Genomic DNA, 15,703 nt, shown 5'->3' with positions numbered 1-15,703 from the left:
CTCAATAACATATGTTTATTTTATCAAAATTAAGTTATATACATATTAATAACCATTCCCATAGTTATATGAACCCCATGACTGGTTATAGTTTGGTTGAGAATAACTCCAGTTTTGATATTGATAGGTATAATCTTGTCCTGTTGGTGTATATTGTTGATATGGCTGATTATATCCTGATGTATACTGTTGAGGATAATACCCACTTGAAGAATACTGTTGATAATTTGGAGTAGTACTCTGTGTACTAGGCGACACAGTCAATTCTTGAGATTGCTTTGTTTTCATTTCTTTTTCTACTCGAGATTTTTCTTCTTCTGCTACAGCGATTGCTTTTTTCTTTTCTTTGGCCAACAATTCTGAGTAACATTTAAATTCATTTATAGCTTTACGTAATGACTCAAGATTTTCAGTGTAGTTTTCAATAAACTCTAATTTACGTTGAGAAAATAAAATTTTTTGCTCTAAATTAACACTACTCATAGATAAAATATCATCAAAAGTTTGAATAACAAATTTTTCATCCAAAGGTTTCATACTCATCTTTAATTCTACCAATTGCAAAAGTAATCTAGCATTTTCTTGCATATTGTCTTTATCTTTATTTATTATGTCTGTTAATACTTCAATAGCTTTATCTATTTTACTTGCAGATTTCCAAAGGAAGCGAGCATATTTTATGGCAATATTAGATGTTAAAAATTTAGTATGAGAAGTATTGATGTAATGAGAATATAAATCACATACTTTATCATAATTTCCTCTTCTTTTTTCCAAATTTATTCGTCGATAAATTATTTGTAACATATGAGGTACAGCTTTATCCAAATTATCTAAAATTTCAGCAGCTTTATCTGCATTTCCCTTTGTTTCTTCATAAGCTGCCCATTTTAAATGTAGTTTAATTGCCTTACAATGATGAACTAAACAAGCTCTTTTATACAAATCATCCATTAAATGACTTACGTCATATTCCAATGACTCTAAATAATCTAAATAACTTAACCAAAATTCTTCATATAGAGCACAAGCTATTAGACATCTTTCATAAAGTATAACTATTCGTTCATGATCGCCTGATTGTTTTTCAAAATCAATATAATTTTTCCAGTTGTCAATTTGACATTTTTCTAAAGGTTTAACATGAAAATAGGGCCTTTTAATGCCTTCTTCAAATGTTTGTCGTTTGGCTACTTCTTGACTAATTTCTTTATGAATTTTTAATCTTGATGCTATAATTTTTTCTTTTATCAAGAGTTCTTCTTTATCAGTTATATTAGATGAAAGTATATTTTCTTCTTCTCCAGGTGGAGCAGAGTCATCAGTTAACAGTTCTCCATTACTAGTCATTCTTAATCCTTCAGATATTTGTTGACGTAACTCAAGTAACTCTTTAGTACTTAAAAGTTTATCAGAGGAATTTTTATTTACAAACTCTTTAAAATTTTCAAAATGTTGCAGATAGCCTAAAGTTTGAGTACTAAGTAAACGATTATATATACTAAATGCATTTTGTAGCATATTTTGATCAATTTCCCACTTTATATAATGATCCCACAAACGGTCAGACCTGTATTCAAGACCACAAATTTTCAAACCTTTTTCAAATGTACTACGAATTCGTTCAATATCTTCAGCATGATTGGTTTTTAAATATGTGGTAAAATGAATCCATAGATCTACACTTAATGGAATAGAACTAAGTCCATGTTCAAATACTCTTTCACATTCTTCTTTATCATTATTTCTTTTTTCAAAATCAGCATATTTTCTCCAATATCCATAACAATAAGGATAAAGAGCAAGAAATTTTCTATATGCTTCTCTAGCATTATCAATATTGTTTTCTTGATCAACATACTGCAATAAATATGTCCAACCAACAAAATCTGAAGGATCAATTTTAACAGCCTGCCAAAACTTATCTAGCTCAGTAATAGGTTTAGGTTCTTCAATTTTAGCTTTTTTACTTATCTGTGATTCTAATTCAACCTCTTTGTTTTTATGTCTTTCTGAATCTTCTAACATTTTAGATCTTTTTGTTCCTTTAACACCACTTTCATTAGGTAATTCTTCATCAGATACTGTTTCAGTTTGATCAGATAATGTTGTTAAAGGTAGTTCATCTTCTGATACAGCTTCAGTATCTTTAGGCATGCTATCTACAAGCATTTCATCTTCAGATATTACTTCAGTTTCAGGTTGTTTATCTTTTAATATTTCAATTGGTTGTATTTCAATAGATTCATTGTCCTGAATAGATTTATTTTCTTTTACATCATCTTTGTCCATATTATCATCACTAATATCAATTACATCAGATTTAGGTAAAATAATCTGACATTCATCTGAATCATAAGTAACATCTTCTAATTTATCAAATGATTTTTGTAATTTATTACTTGTTATTTTAATAGACATAGTTGGAGGACTACTCATAACCTTTGGTAATTCTGCATCGTCAAGTTCTGGAACGTTTTCATGTTCTGCCATGCTTCTAAAAAGAATTAATAAAATTATTTAATTTTACAAATTCAATATCTCAACTTCTAATTTATCTTAATCAAAACAAGCAAATTATCAAATTCTACAAAAATTACCTTGAACTTATTTAATTCTTTAAGTTGAATGATAAAAAATATTTATGACGACAGTTTTAAAATATAACATACTTTAAAACAGATTTTTTAGGAAGTGTTTCTTAATGTTTAAGTAAAATTTAAGAAATAAAATAAAACTTGATTTTACTTATATGGCAAAATATAACACTTAAATTCAGCTTACAACTCTGAGTTATCATTTTTTGAATGCATGATAAACATGGTTAAATATTTGTATACCACATTACATTTCATGAAAACAAGTGTTAAATGATATTAAAACGATGCAATTAGATCATTAAATTTCGGTCTAAAAATGTTTTTTAAAAATTTGTACTATAATTTGAAATAAAAAATATCATAAATTTTAGGAATAGTTTCTTTATACTATAAAAAATTTTAATTTTAATGAACAATTTATCAGATAAAAAATCCTAGTAAATTCAATCTCTATACTATCCACTGGTGTAAATGATAATATAAATTGCTAACTCTTGATAACAACTGACGCCATTTTCTTTTAGGTCAAACATTATCAGTTCCTATACTTCGTGTATAAATTTTTTCCTATCAAATAGATAAATATTGTTATCAACAACCTTTTGATTTGATAACAAAAAATTATACATGAAATATAGGGACTGATAATGTTTTGCCTAAAAGAAAATGGCTGCAAAATGGCTTCACTTAATGACATTAAGCATATAGAAGAGCTAACAATATAGTTTATTATCTATGTCTGTGCTACTATAATAAATTCGATAGATATCTCGATAACAGTATTTACTTTTGTGATGCATAATACGGCATATGAAAGTTCTAGAACATTTCGTTTGTGTTGATACTTTTAATTTCAAGTTATAAATCAGTTGATTGACATTCAATAAATGTGTGTATTTACTTTAAGAAGTACTATTTACTCAAAAAAAAACTATCTTGAGACAAACAATATCTAATAAATACATTGTTAAAAATATAAGTGTGTGTTTGAAATTAATTAATTCCTGTAAATGTATACTTCAAATTTGTAAAAAAAAAAAAAAGCCTACCGAGAAAGATAGTTAATTTAGATTTTAATTTTAAATTATTTTTCTTATGTATTACTGTGCTTTATGAATATAGGGAAACTTGAGATTAATTTTAAATTTAATTTTTATAGATTACATTATGGCTAACAAAAGTGAAGAAAATCAAGCTCCAATTAAAAAAGATTGGTACCAGTCAGAAACTCATGTATATGTTACTATTTTAGGCAAGCATTCTTGTAAAGAAGATTGTACTATAAAATTTAGCTCAAATAATATAATCATTCAAGCTAAATATGCAACTGGTCAACAATACACTTTGAATATACATCTATTTAAACAAATTATACCAGATAATTGTAATTATAAGGTACTTTCTTCCAAATTAGAAGTAGTACTTGCTAAAGCTGAAGCTGGCAGATGGGAATCATTAGAATGTGTTGCTATACAAAACCCTAGTACTAGTAGCAATCAAGAACGCAACTGGGATAAAGTGGTTAATGAAATGACTAAAGATGATGATGACAATGATGTAAATAGCTTATTTAAAAAAATATACTCTGAAGGTAGTGATGAAGTACGTAAAGCAATGAACAAATCCTTTTTAGAATCTGGTGGTACAGTTTTAAGTACAAATTGGAAGGATGTAGCTAAAGATAAAGTTGACATTAAACCTCCAGAAGGTATGGAATGGAAAAAATGGGATCAATAATTAAATTGTGTATTTTTATGAATATTGAATTAAAGAAATATATTGAATTGTTTGTAATTAATATTTTCCCTTTAAATTATTTTTGTGTACAAAGTCCTGTTAAGTATAACTATTTTCTATTGTAATTTTTATTTGTATTTTCTTGTGTACCTACTCAGTTATAATAAGTATATAATTATGAAACATATTTGATTGGAAAAATCTCAATAGATTGTTTGAATTCTGTAAATCATCATTTATCATACTAATATTCACTTAATAATTTATAATATCCTTAAAGATTCATCTTAGTTGTTATTGCAAATGTGTATAAATATGCATCATATTTTCCCCTCTATTTGTGTTGAACATTTTACAATAATATTGTTGAAACAAATTTGTGTACTGACAATGATAACTATCCTAAAGGTATTAAATTATTTACATGATGTAATACAAAATTTTATTAAAAATAAAAGATATGCATATAATATTAATATACCAATAATAATTCTTTAAAATCATAACAATGAATTATATTATGATTTCATCCAAGCTTATTATTATAAGGGATACACAGTTCATAAGTCTGATAACATAAAGAATCTAGTTTTAAATATATATTGATGGCTTAGAGAGTTTTTTTTAATAAAATTAAGTAACTTTTATAATGACATTAATATTAAGGTAAAATTTAGTGTGTATAAATTTCAAAAGTAAAAATTCAAATTAAATCTTTAAAGTTTCTAGAAATTGAAAAAGTCTGACTTTAAATCTAATTAGAATTATGTAAAATATTTTACTCTTTAGACCATATTTTTTTTCTAAAATGTGACAAATAAGTGTTGCATAAAATAATTATATTTTTAATATATTATATAAAATATACGTCAATTATGTTTATAATAGAGTAGATCTATATCTCATTGAAAAATCTGTACTAATACTTTATAAAAATGATTTACAAGCAAAAAAAGAAAACTATCATATTACTAAATTTTTACGTGAAATCCAATACAAGTTTCACTATAATTTATTAAAATATATTCATACTTTTAAAACTAAATTAAAAATAAACCACCATATAAAATTAACAGTATTCCTGATATTAATACCTTATAAGCACAAATACATAAGGTTTTGAAACTTAGAATATGACATCTTCAAAACTGAAATACTATTTCACTTAACTTTTAATAAATTGAAAAATATTATTTATATATAAGATTTTTCAATAATAAAAATAACACCGTTTTACATTAATAATAATGTGGTCTTTATTTAAAATATTAAAAATTGTAATACACATTAGTACAAACGTTGAGGAGGACCCATGGTTGACTTAATATGCAATGATCTAACATTTTGCCAATGCTTCTTCAACAATGAAACTAAAAAGTTTATTGAAAGATGGACATTCTGAGCTAACTCTTCTGATTTCATATCAACATGACCAACAGCAACACATAAACATAACACCTAGTAACAATTGTTTATTTTAATATAAGTACTATCAAATAAACTAATATAATTCCAAATGCAAACCTTTTTCATTTGAAATTTGATTGTAGCTTTAACTTCATCAATTTTCATATTCATGGATTCTTGATGAGACAACAGACCAGGAAATTTACCTGCTTTGTTTAACCCAGGTCCTAATAAACGAGGAATTTGTTTTATAAGAGCTTCACTGGCTAAAAACGCATCGTAACGCTTAGCAAGTTTTTTAACCAACTTCTTATTCTTGTTAAGTTTTTTTAAAGCTTCAACATCCATGAATGGAACTTTATTGGCCTACAATATTTAGAGTGGACAAATGTATAAATTTAAAATTAATATTGAAAATTACAAAAATCACCTCAGCTTCGTCACAATGTTGTTGATCACCCAGAACACACACCTTCATCTTAGGTCTAGGAATATGTTTAAGCTTGATTGTACCAGAAAAACGCTTGTCCTTCTGTGGGTCATAGTTTTTCAAACCAATTTGTAGTTCAACAGTTTGGAGGAAATTACGTTTATGAGTTTTTGCATGGTTTAAGACTTCATTGACACACTCATACAAAGTTTCCTTTGAAACTTTAGAAGACATGATTGAATAGTCTCACCTTACAAACACTAAAAACAAATAACTTATCTGTTTAATTTAAAAATAAAAGTAAAATATAATTAGTTATAATAAAAAGATATATATAAACGTTATAATAATCTTACCAAAAGGAATAGACACGAGAGAATGGTTTCCTTAAACTTTGTAAAAAAAATTGTAGGTTATGTGATGTTGATGAAACATCTATTTGGTAACCACACAATTTGTATAGGTATCTTAGAAGTTGAAAATACTGTAACCATAGTGGTAATCAAACATCTAGATCCATTGTCAAGTAGACCCACAGAATTTCAATTTCAAACACAACCAAATTAACATTGTCAGTCTGGCTTGAGTTATTTGATCATCAAACAACACATAATATACAAATTAATATTCGTTTCTCCAATTAAGGTTTAAGAGACTAAATATGACTGAATATTTTTAAACTTGGTTGTTTTTTTTGGTAATCGATAATCTAAAACTATCATCGCGTGGATAATGACATCAATTATATAGTTTATAAAAAACTATAGTAATATATTAGATTTCTGTATAAAATATCTAAAATACAATAACTTCAATAGTTTTTGATAAACTATTGAGTATAACAGGTAGTTAAACTATTTTATTGTATGCATCAATACATGTTATGCCTATGTAAAAAAACAAAGGTTTTTTTAGCTTGAATGCGTGTGTAAGCACTTCAGACATTTTCCTTATAAAATAATTTCTCTTAAATTCATTCATTAACAAAGTCAAGGAACAATTAGTCTATTTTGTATAGTATCAGAATGCTTATATCATTTTAAATTATTTCAAATTAAAGTTTGTATGATGTAGTATATAACTAAAAAAACGTTCTGGTGATTAATCTTCTATAAGTAATCTAAGATTATTAAAGTTCTAATTAAATTCTAAAATCAAGACATGTTATTTTTAGTAGAATGTTAATTTTTTTTATGTTTTAAATATGCATAAAAAAACGTTATAAGACAATGGTTTTATACCTGTTAGATATCAATCAGTACTAATCTTTTTACATATAATAATAATAATTGAATAGTATGAATTTTTAATATTACTTAAAATATTTACTATTTCATTAATAACCATACTTATGAAAATATGAATTGTAATTTGTGTATACGTCCTTATTTATGATTAATCAGTATTGGTATCAAGGTGGATAAATCCATAGTAATATGAATATTCATTTTACTATGGATAAATCTATCTTAATTGGTACTACTGAACAAACGATAACAGATTATAATTTTTAATCACAATAATAAAAAATAATAATATGGTTTTCAATGAACTTCAAAATAAATTAATTTAAAATTAAAATTTATCTTATTAAAATTTCACTTACACCATATAAATACTAAATTTTGAATTATGATCTTATATAAATACTGGATTGATGATTTAAATACCTGAAAATAATACTAGATATAATCTTGCATCACTTTTAGATAGAAAAACATATAATATTTCAATTTTGTGGACTTATTAATTTGGTGTAAAATTTTGGTTCAGTTAAATTATATTCTTCGTAGATGTATAAAAAATCAAATTAATTTATCTTCAATATGTTGGACGTTGTATGTACTACAGTAAATGGTGGAATTCCTATATTTTACAGAAAAAAAAGTTCAAGTGATCCTGTTCGTTTTTTTATTTTAGTTGATATTTTACTTTCTCTAATAAACTTTTACTACTTCATCTTAGAAATTATTTAATCAAATAATTATTTTTAGCAAAAATTATTACATTATTTTTTTACTGTTTATAAATTATTCAGATTCCATTTTCTACACTGTCTACTTTGAATGCAATTGTAACATTTGCTGAAGTACAAAATGTGTTATTTCAAAACATTCACACTGACAAACATGTTTTTATTTGGCATAATATTGACAACAGGTGATTTTTTTTATAGATTAAAAATAATTAAAAAATTAAGTGTAGTTGTATATGTAAATACTTTTTATTTATAACGAAAATGTTTTTATCTCTGATAAAATAATAAAAGTATTTATTTATGAAGCAACTGCAATTAACACAAGTCTATCAATATCCAGTTTAGCTATTAATGTATCATAAAAAAAAAAAAGATTACCAGTAGGCCTTAGGAGACTCATGATAAGAATTATTTGCGCTTAGGGAGTATTTTAAATATAAGAACATTATATATTTTATATCAATTTGGTGAACCCCAAAAATTTAAGATAAAGGTTAGAAAAAAGAAGAAGAAGTTATATTTTATAACTTGTAACCGTTATAGTCAAATAATCTTCTGTGTAAAAAATTGTAGGTCCCTTTATTATTTAACTGAGTACTTCTAAAAAAAATTTAAGATATAAATTTCATAAGCCTTAGAAGGTCAAAAATGATTTAAATATATCATATATTAATGATCTGTGTTTTTTCTTTTCAATAAAAATTAAAAGAATAAAACATGAACTTTGACATTTAATTTACAAAAACTTAAAGTTACAAATTTATTAAATAATTTTGTTTCAATGACTAAAGTAAATAATTATCTTTTGTTCAGATTGATCATTGCTGGTATTAGTAATTTGAATGATTCAATTGTGACTTCATGTTTAGAACTTATATCAAATTTAATAAAAATTATGGTTGGTGAAGAAAATCTTAGCATCAAGAATAATGATAGATTAAAACGAGAAATAAAGGTATACAATTATTACTTGGCGTGAAAAACCTTCTATGTGTAAAATATTCATATTAAAATTTGTGATATACCTTAATTCAAAAACAAATATGCTACTTAATGATGCATACTTGATTTTTTTTACATAATAGGTTTTTCAGAATCAACAACTGTATACTACATATATATTACTTTTATTATGAGTGCCCAGATGCAATGCAATATATATTTGCAATAATTTTTTTTTTTTTAGCTTTGTTTTTCAATTGATCATTGAGTTAATCAATAAAGTATAAAATCTGCAATTGTAAAAAATTATCTGTGTTTTTTGGTTGAGGTTATTTCTAAAATTTGTTAAAGATAGATTTTTGGTCTTTCAAAAAGATTTTTTTTAATAACTAGTGAATTGTTGGTATAAATGAAAACAAATTGCAAATAAAGCTAAGCAAATTAATATTGTGATGGTAGTAATTCCTTTTTTATTATTCATTACAGCCATGTATTCCTGTGATTGATTATTTATTAAGTATATTAAAATCAAAATCAATTGATAAAAGTTTATTGAGCCATCTTGAAGTACAATCTTTGAAGGAAAATAAAGTAATACATGTAAGTTTTTGATAATTAAGGACACTATATAATTTCAAAGGTATATTTTAATTTAATCAAATATATTTGGTCCTTTTCAGAATTGTTTGTACAATTGGTCAGAAATAATTTGTAGTGATCTATGTTGGATTATTGTTGACAAAAAAATTTGTGCTGCCACAAATGATTGGTGGAATTTACATATAACTGAAAGAAAACTTTTGTCTCTTATCATATTGAGTAATTGTTATGAATTAAACACATCTGCAGATATTCCCATATTTTTACCGCGTTTATATCAGAAAGTAAACAATATGTATTTTATTGTTAATATTTATGTACAGTAGAAACTCAATTAACTAACATTTTCTTTTATCTGCGTTTTGATAAAATATATTTGAAGTCTTGCTTCTCCTTAAAAAACAAAAAGTGGTTATTTAAAATTTTTAATACTTAATATTTATTCACATATATTTTAGTTAAAAAAATATTCATTAGTAATTATAAATCCTTTAATGTACATTTGTTACAAAATTTCTATTATCTCAAAAACAATGTCCTGGTGGAACTAGTTAATCTAGTATCTACTTCTATCAAAATAAAGTGTCTAGTATGTTAAAACAAATTCATATAGCTTCGATACAAAATTCAAAAGTTATTAATACTACCATAACATATTTATTTGTTATTATTCTCTTTTATTTTTTCATGTCAGTCTCTTAAAATGCTCAGCTCTTACTGAATTAGTTCTACTAAACAGTGCATCAAAAGTTAATAATTCCACATTACAATTATATAAAAAATCTAAAAAAAAAAAACTGTTCAAGTATTTATAAAAATGATTCAAAATTTAATATATTATTTTGTGTAAACAACCTCCCATAAAAAAAAAACTTAAACATTTTTGTTTGACATTTCTTTCTCGATTTTTATTTAATTCATTTTAAAATATAAATAGCTTAGAAAGTGAGAACAAAGTCAAACTTTCTTTATACAAATTAAAACTTTGTATGATAGTGACTTTAATTATTAGTGAAAGTAGTTAATTTCTCTATAATTTATTTGAAAAAATACATAATTAAAAATTTTTAAAAGATTTTTTAAATTAAGTTTTTAACCTCTTTAAATTGTCATTGAATGCCTACCTAAGATTCCAATCAACAATTGTCTCCTCAGATAATATCCTAACTTTACTGAATTTAATAGTTAAACTGATTAATTTTTAGTCTCTGTTGCGGCTTGTATGTTGTATGATTGTTCAAGGTGTATGGATAGCAGCTATTTGTGGGCCAAATCCTAGTTTAGACAATATTGAAATAAGTGCAGCTAAATCTTTTAGATCAGTCATAAGTCATTTTAGACCAAACTATTCAAAAGCAGAATTAACTTCTGGGTAATATAGTAGTTCATTAAAATTAGTAACATAGATTTTTATTTTATTTTTTTCTATAGTTACATTATTATTAATCCACAAATGACACAATTTATACAAAATTACTATAGTACAACTACTGATGTACAAAATATACTTCAACACTTTTATGAAACAATAGTATCAAAATTTATAAAAGGTAATATTAAATATTAATGTTATTTGATTACAATTATACTTATCAAAAAATTAACTTTTTTAGACAAAATAGTTGCAAATGAAGTATCAAGTGTTACTAAAAAGTATCATTTATATGCAATTATTTCAAATGAACTTATAATGTGTTTTGCTTATTCGATAAAACATAGTTTATTAACAATTAGGTAAAATTACACTGAATTAATTATCATAGTTTCTTCTTTTACTGTCTTCTATTTATTGAAATGTATCTCAACAGAGGAATATTTATAGGTAGCTTTATGGGTATTAGCCTTCTTCTGACAAAATTTATATGATAACCTAATTGTTTATTCTTAATGTTACTTTTAGAAAAATGTTAAGCAAAAATAAAACAATTTTATTACAAAATTTCTTCACTTCTCTCCTACAATAACTTTACTAAATAAATGCCTGATCTCAACTAATCACTATTTTTCCCTTTTGTTACATTTTTAGCTTTAATTCGAAGCTGATAGGTATTAATTTTACTATGATGTGTTTTTATTTTTTATTATTATTATTAATATTTTATTTTTTTGTGACTGTTACCACATTTTCTCAGCTCTCACTAAACCAATATTTTTCAACGATATAAAAAAATCACAAATTGTATCTAGTCGAAGACATGACCCTCAAAAATTAAAAAAAATTTCCTCGTTCCGTACAAATGGGGAAATCTCCAAAAAAAATTACAAATTTAAAAATTGCGAATTTTTTTTACTTAAAACTACCATAACTTTTTGAAAAATGTATGGATCAATATAATTAATTTTTTTATAGATTCATGAGGTATTTACCTATCTTTTTGTATACTTTTTTTATAAATCTGACCCTCTACCTGCTCAAAGAGGGGGATTTTACAAAAAATTAAGTTTTGAAAGTACTCTGGAAGTACTGACACTTTCATATATATATATTAAATTAAAGCTTATGTGATATACTTTATTATGGAAATTCCATAATTGCCACAATGCTAATGTACTACCTTTTTTTTTTTTTTAATTAGTTAAATTTTTTATAGCGTTTAAGTTTATTATTTATAGTATTATGCGTATTCGTTATAAAATGATAACTTTTAATCATTTATTCAGTTATCTGTTTTGATAAGGGTTAAAAATAAGTAATGCAATAAACTCATTTCTATGAAAACCAAAGATAATTTGTAATCTTCTTAAAAATAATCACAAAATGAATTCTACTATTTAAATGTTTGAAGAAAAAATAAAGAAAATTAAAAATAATTTTGAAATCATATTAATTAAATATTTTTTTTTATTTTTATAGACATTATGCAAGACAAACTTTTCAACAACATTTGATGGAAGTAACCAACTAAAACTGTGTTTTTATATTATGCAAAGATTGTAATTAAATTATACACATTTCTTTGATATTTATTATTACTTTATATATTTTCAAAAGATTTATATATTTTTTATTAATTATAAAAGTATTATTGCAATATTGATATTGAAATAAAGTTATTTTGATAACAATGCAAAATGATCTTATTTTAAAGATACTTTAAAATAAAATATTATTAGTTCATTTCCAAATATTCAAACAAAATGTATGGTTGATATTTTGAAAGTGTTTCTATGTGACTATATTTAACACTATGTATAATTGGTATACTATGCTTACAGCTACTTAGTTAGTTTATGTCTGTTAAAAATTATCTAAAATCCTAAAAATAATAACTGACGCTGAAATAATTTTCAGTATAATCACGATCGGGCATAAAGATGGCCTGATATACACCCGTATTAACATCATCACTGTTGTAAAACATTTCGATGATTTAAAAAGTTTGGTAAATTTTTTTTAATGGTGAGGATGTTTTTTTATTGAAAGAAAGTCTGAATCACTACGCTCCCTGAGTTGATTAGTCGTTTACGAAAATATTTTTTGGGCTAACACAGATTTCACAAAGATACTTCATTATAGACTCAACTGTTTTATTCCCATAGATCTATGTGTAATTTCTAATAATCGATAGAAGCTATCATTGCAATCAGCTGTTCACCACAATTTTGTTAATAGTTTTACCACGTCACCACGATATTAGTTTTACTTGTTTCGGCAAGTGGCGGTATTTATCAAAATAATTGAGCCACATACTTAATTTTAAATTAAATGTTTAGAGGAATTTAAACATGACGAAATATACTATTCCGTAGTGTTAATTAAATACAAATTTAATTACCTTCAAATATTAATAATTTTTTTAAATTGTAAACATTTACTTATGTTACTATAATTTACATTTTTATAACTATATTTAAGTTATACTATTTTTAAATCTTATTATGTTTTCTTTGATTATGTGTAAATTTACTTTTGTAATTCTTTATTTGTCCCATATTTCATTTGGACAGTATGCTCCACCAGGTGTTAATCCCCAACTGTATCAACAACAACAACAACAAGTAACTACATATTGTTTATCTGAACAGCTTTTGAAATTTAAATAAAATTAAATCTCTTTATAGGTACCAATTCAACACCTACCTCCAAACCAAAATATTCCTCACCAGCAAAATTTACAACATCAACAACCTCTTCAATCTCAGCAATCAGTAATCATCTATTGTAGAATAATTATTAAAATATCTTATTTCTATTATTTATAGTAATTTTTTTGTTAATATTATCATATTAGAGCCATGTTAATCAAGGTCAAGGATATGAACATCATCAACCTCACCATCAACAACAAGTTTTGCATTCATCTAATATGGCCGAAGAAAGCGAGTAAGTTAATTTTTTTTTTATCATTTGAATTGTATTTTTCATTTGTTTGACAAAACAAATAAATATTAAATGATTATTACTTAATATTATTTTATTTTTGTAATTTTTAGACATATAAAAAAACATTTAGATTTACCAACATTAGATACAAGTAAAATGTCAGAGCAAGAATTACAATTTCATTATTTCAAAATGCATGATGCAGATAACAACAACAAACTGGATGGTTGTGAATTGATTAAGTCTCTCATTCATTGGCATGGTATTATTTTATTTAATTTTAATGAGAAATAGTTTTTACTTTAGCTAAACACATTTAATACCTCAACAATGTTAGATTTCAAAATATAAACTTGTTAAATTATGCTCCTTATCACAATGACCTAAAATGTAGAATATACCTACAAAATCATTATTTCTTTAACTTAATACTATAACACTAGAATGAATATTTATTTTAAAATACTTCAACACATTTTTAATTTTTGAAATCACTCTCCTAAAAAATAAAATATTTTGTGGCGATGTTGAAAGGAGCGAGTGATTTTTTTAGTAATATCCTTATGACAATAAGGAATTGTAATTATGTTGACATTAAATATATAATAAAAATAATGATTACCAAAAAGTATACTATGTGTTAAAAATAACAAATCAGATTTAATGTTATTGAATTACTTTTTGAACTAATACACTAAACATAATAAGTTTAAATTTGTTTTCATTTTATAATATATTTTCCTACAAGTAAAAAAAAGCCAAGTGATATAACTCATTTATATCATAATACATATTTTACCTGATGCTGAAATAAAAAGTCTGAGATAAATTTCTGTAGCTATTAACAATAATTTTATGTCACAAAAAATTGATTCTAAAATTATTTTATTTTCTGTCATCTAGAGTATTACACAACATTTTTAAGGGTTTCATTATGCATTACATAACAGTTGTTATTCATGAATCAGTATTAAAATCAACAGGTTAATTTACTCTCCTGTAAAATTGGTAAATTGTCTTACCAGTTTGTGGAAAGTAGCCACACATTTCTTAGTAATATTGATTTTCATTATTTTTTATACAAGTTCAATATAAATTTTAGTATTTTGTATAAAAATTAATAGAAAATTTTATTCAAAGTTATAATATTTAACTTTTTTAAAAAAAAAAATATCTAAATAAATGCCTAGTACATACTATGGAGGTTGTTCAGTTAGCAAAAAAACAGGTCAATTGTTACAAACAATGAGAACAAGAAACCTGTTTCCTTACTTTCTGAACATTCTATATATTTAAAAGTGTATTGAAGGGTTAAAGCTTTTTTGATTATCGAAAAATTTTATTTTATTTTGTACAAGGTCGCAATTTTCTAACCAAAGGTACATGTGATAATCTAATCTCTAGCTTATATCATTAATACTTTCATGTAATATGAATAATCTTAAATATTAATTTATTTAAGTGTATAAGATCATGTTATTTTTAGTTCAAGGTGGAAATGATGCCGCAAGAGGTAATGCACCACCACCTGATGACAAAGTTTTTTTAGATGAAGAACTAATGCAACTTATTGATCCAATTTTAACTATGGATGATACTAATTTTGATGGGTTTATTGATTATCCTGAATTTGTGATAGCTCAAAATAAAGCTGCTAATAGCCATAAAAAGCCAGCCTAAAGTAA

General features: G+C 24.4%; 5 protein-coding genes across 9 annotated transcripts; 3 read left to right on the top strand and 2 right to left on the bottom strand.

Annotated features, from left to right (window-relative positions):
• Positions 1-26: 26 nt before the first annotated feature.
• Positions 27-2,816, bottom strand: LOC126896490 (pre-mRNA-processing factor 39-like). Its single transcript, XM_050669321.1, has 2 exons — positions 2,601-2,816; positions 27-2,497 (listed from the first exon to the last, which is right to left on the bottom strand). The coding sequence occupies exon 2, from the start codon at positions 2,491-2,493 to the stop codon at positions 46-48; it is 2,448 nt and encodes an 815-aa protein (XP_050525278.1). The 5' UTR covers positions 2,494-2,497; positions 2,601-2,816; the 3' UTR covers positions 27-45.
• Positions 2,817-3,277: 461 nt separating this feature from the next.
• LOC126896493 (protein SGT1 homolog) lies at positions 3,278-4,462 on the top strand. Of its 3 annotated transcripts, none has more exons than XM_050669324.1 (2): positions 3,278-3,489; positions 3,760-4,462. In XM_050669324.1, the coding sequence occupies exon 2, from the start codon at positions 3,768-3,770 to the stop codon at positions 4,335-4,337; it is 570 nt and encodes a 189-aa protein (XP_050525281.1). In that variant the 5' UTR covers positions 3,278-3,489; positions 3,760-3,767; the 3' UTR covers positions 4,338-4,462. The 3 variants fall into 3 exon arrangements, with proteins under 3 accessions (XP_050525281.1, XP_050525282.1, XP_050525283.1); XM_050669325.1 differs by lacking the exon at positions 3,278-3,489 and adding an exon at positions 3,559-3,581; XM_050669326.1 differs by lacking the exon at positions 3,278-3,489 and adding an exon at positions 3,642-3,660.
• A 1,106-nt stretch (positions 4,463-5,568) lies between these two features.
• LOC126900472 (60S ribosomal protein L10a) lies at positions 5,569-6,687 on the bottom strand. 2 transcript variants are annotated; one of them, XM_050676199.1, is made up of 4 exons: positions 6,531-6,687; positions 6,175-6,434; positions 5,862-6,110; positions 5,569-5,795 (listed from the first exon to the last, which is right to left on the bottom strand). In XM_050676199.1, the coding sequence occupies exons 2-4, from the start codon at positions 6,406-6,408 to the stop codon at positions 5,625-5,627; spliced, it is 654 nt and encodes a 217-aa protein (XP_050532156.1). In that variant the 5' UTR covers positions 6,409-6,434; positions 6,531-6,687; the 3' UTR covers positions 5,569-5,624. The 2 variants fall into 2 exon arrangements, with proteins under 2 accessions (XP_050532156.1, XP_050532166.1); XM_050676209.1 differs by having other exon boundaries at positions 6,175-6,453; positions 6,531-6,642.
• A 1,050-nt stretch (positions 6,688-7,737) lies between these two features.
• Positions 7,738-14,018, top strand: LOC126900457 (protein fuzzy homolog). Of its 2 annotated transcripts, XM_050676177.1 has the most exons (11): positions 7,738-8,075; positions 8,213-8,334; positions 8,966-9,107; positions 9,581-9,694; positions 9,775-9,978; positions 10,900-11,066; positions 11,126-11,244; positions 11,308-11,428; positions 12,549-13,693; positions 13,757-13,856; positions 13,927-14,018. In XM_050676177.1, the coding sequence occupies exons 1-9, from the start codon at positions 8,001-8,003 to the stop codon at positions 12,598-12,600; spliced, it is 1,116 nt and encodes a 371-aa protein (XP_050532134.1). In that variant the 5' UTR covers positions 7,738-8,000; the 3' UTR covers positions 12,601-13,693; positions 13,757-13,856; positions 13,927-14,018. The 2 variants fall into 2 exon arrangements, with proteins under 2 accessions (XP_050532134.1, XP_050532142.1); XM_050676185.1 differs by lacking the exon at positions 11,308-11,428 and having other exon boundaries at positions 7,741-8,075.
• LOC126895189 (multiple coagulation factor deficiency protein 2 homolog) lies at positions 13,589-15,698 on the top strand. Its single transcript, XM_050666789.1, has 5 exons — positions 13,589-13,693; positions 13,757-13,843; positions 13,927-14,018; positions 14,129-14,280; positions 15,505-15,698. The coding sequence occupies exons 1-5, from the start codon at positions 13,589-13,591 to the stop codon at positions 15,696-15,698; spliced, it is 630 nt and encodes a 209-aa protein (XP_050522746.1).
• The last annotated feature ends 5 nt before the right edge of the window (positions 15,699-15,703 follow it).

Source organism: Daktulosphaira vitifoliae, unplaced genomic scaffold (assembly GCF_025091365.1).
Source record: "Daktulosphaira vitifoliae isolate Bord-2020 unplaced genomic scaffold, ASM2509136v1 Scaffold_1, whole genome shotgun sequence".
Lineage (NCBI taxonomy): Eukaryota > Metazoa > Arthropoda > Insecta > Hemiptera > Phylloxeridae > Daktulosphaira > Daktulosphaira vitifoliae.
The sequence above is the reverse complement of the archived record's forward strand: the minus strand, read 5'-3'. Positions and strand labels throughout refer to the sequence as shown.

Bases quoted from the DNA above. Each gene is read 5' to 3' on its own strand.
- LOC126896490 (XM_050669321.1), bottom strand. From the start codon at position 2,493: ATGGCAGAACATGAAAACGTTCCAGAACTTGACGATGCAGAATTACCA.
- LOC126896493 (XM_050669324.1), top strand. From the start codon at position 3,768: ATGGCTAACAAAAGTGAAGAAAATCAAGCTCCAATTAAAAAAGATTGG.
- LOC126900472 (XM_050676199.1), bottom strand. From the start codon at position 6,408: ATGTCTTCTAAAGTTTCAAAGGAAACTTTGTATGAGTGTGTCAATGAA. The intron at 6,111-6,174 runs GTGATTTTTGTA...TAAATATTGTAG, and splicing joins AACATTGTGACGAAGCTGAG to GCCAATAAAGTTCCATTCAT. The intron at 5,796-5,861 runs GTTTGCATTTGG...AATTGTTACTAG, and splicing joins TCAAATTTCAAATGAAAAAG to GTGTTATGTTTATGTGTTGC.
- LOC126900457 (XM_050676177.1), top strand. From the start codon at position 8,001: ATGTTGGACGTTGTATGTACTACAGTAAATGGTGGAATTCCTATATTT. The intron at 11,067-11,125 runs GTAATATAGTAG...TTTTTTCTATAG, and splicing joins AAAGCAGAATTAACTTCTGG to TTACATTATTATTAATCCAC. The intron at 11,245-11,307 runs GTAATATTAAAT...TAACTTTTTTAG, and splicing joins AGTATCAAAATTTATAAAAG to ACAAAATAGTTGCAAATGAA.
- LOC126895189 (XM_050666789.1), top strand. From the start codon at position 13,589: ATGTGTAAATTTACTTTTGTAATTCTTTATTTGTCCCATATTTCATTT. The intron at 13,844-13,926 runs GTAATCATCTAT...TTATCATATTAG, and splicing joins CTCTTCAATCTCAGCAATCA to AGCCATGTTAATCAAGGTCA. The intron at 14,019-14,128 runs GTAAGTTAATTT...TGTAATTTTTAG, and splicing joins AATATGGCCGAAGAAAGCGA to ACATATAAAAAAACATTTAG.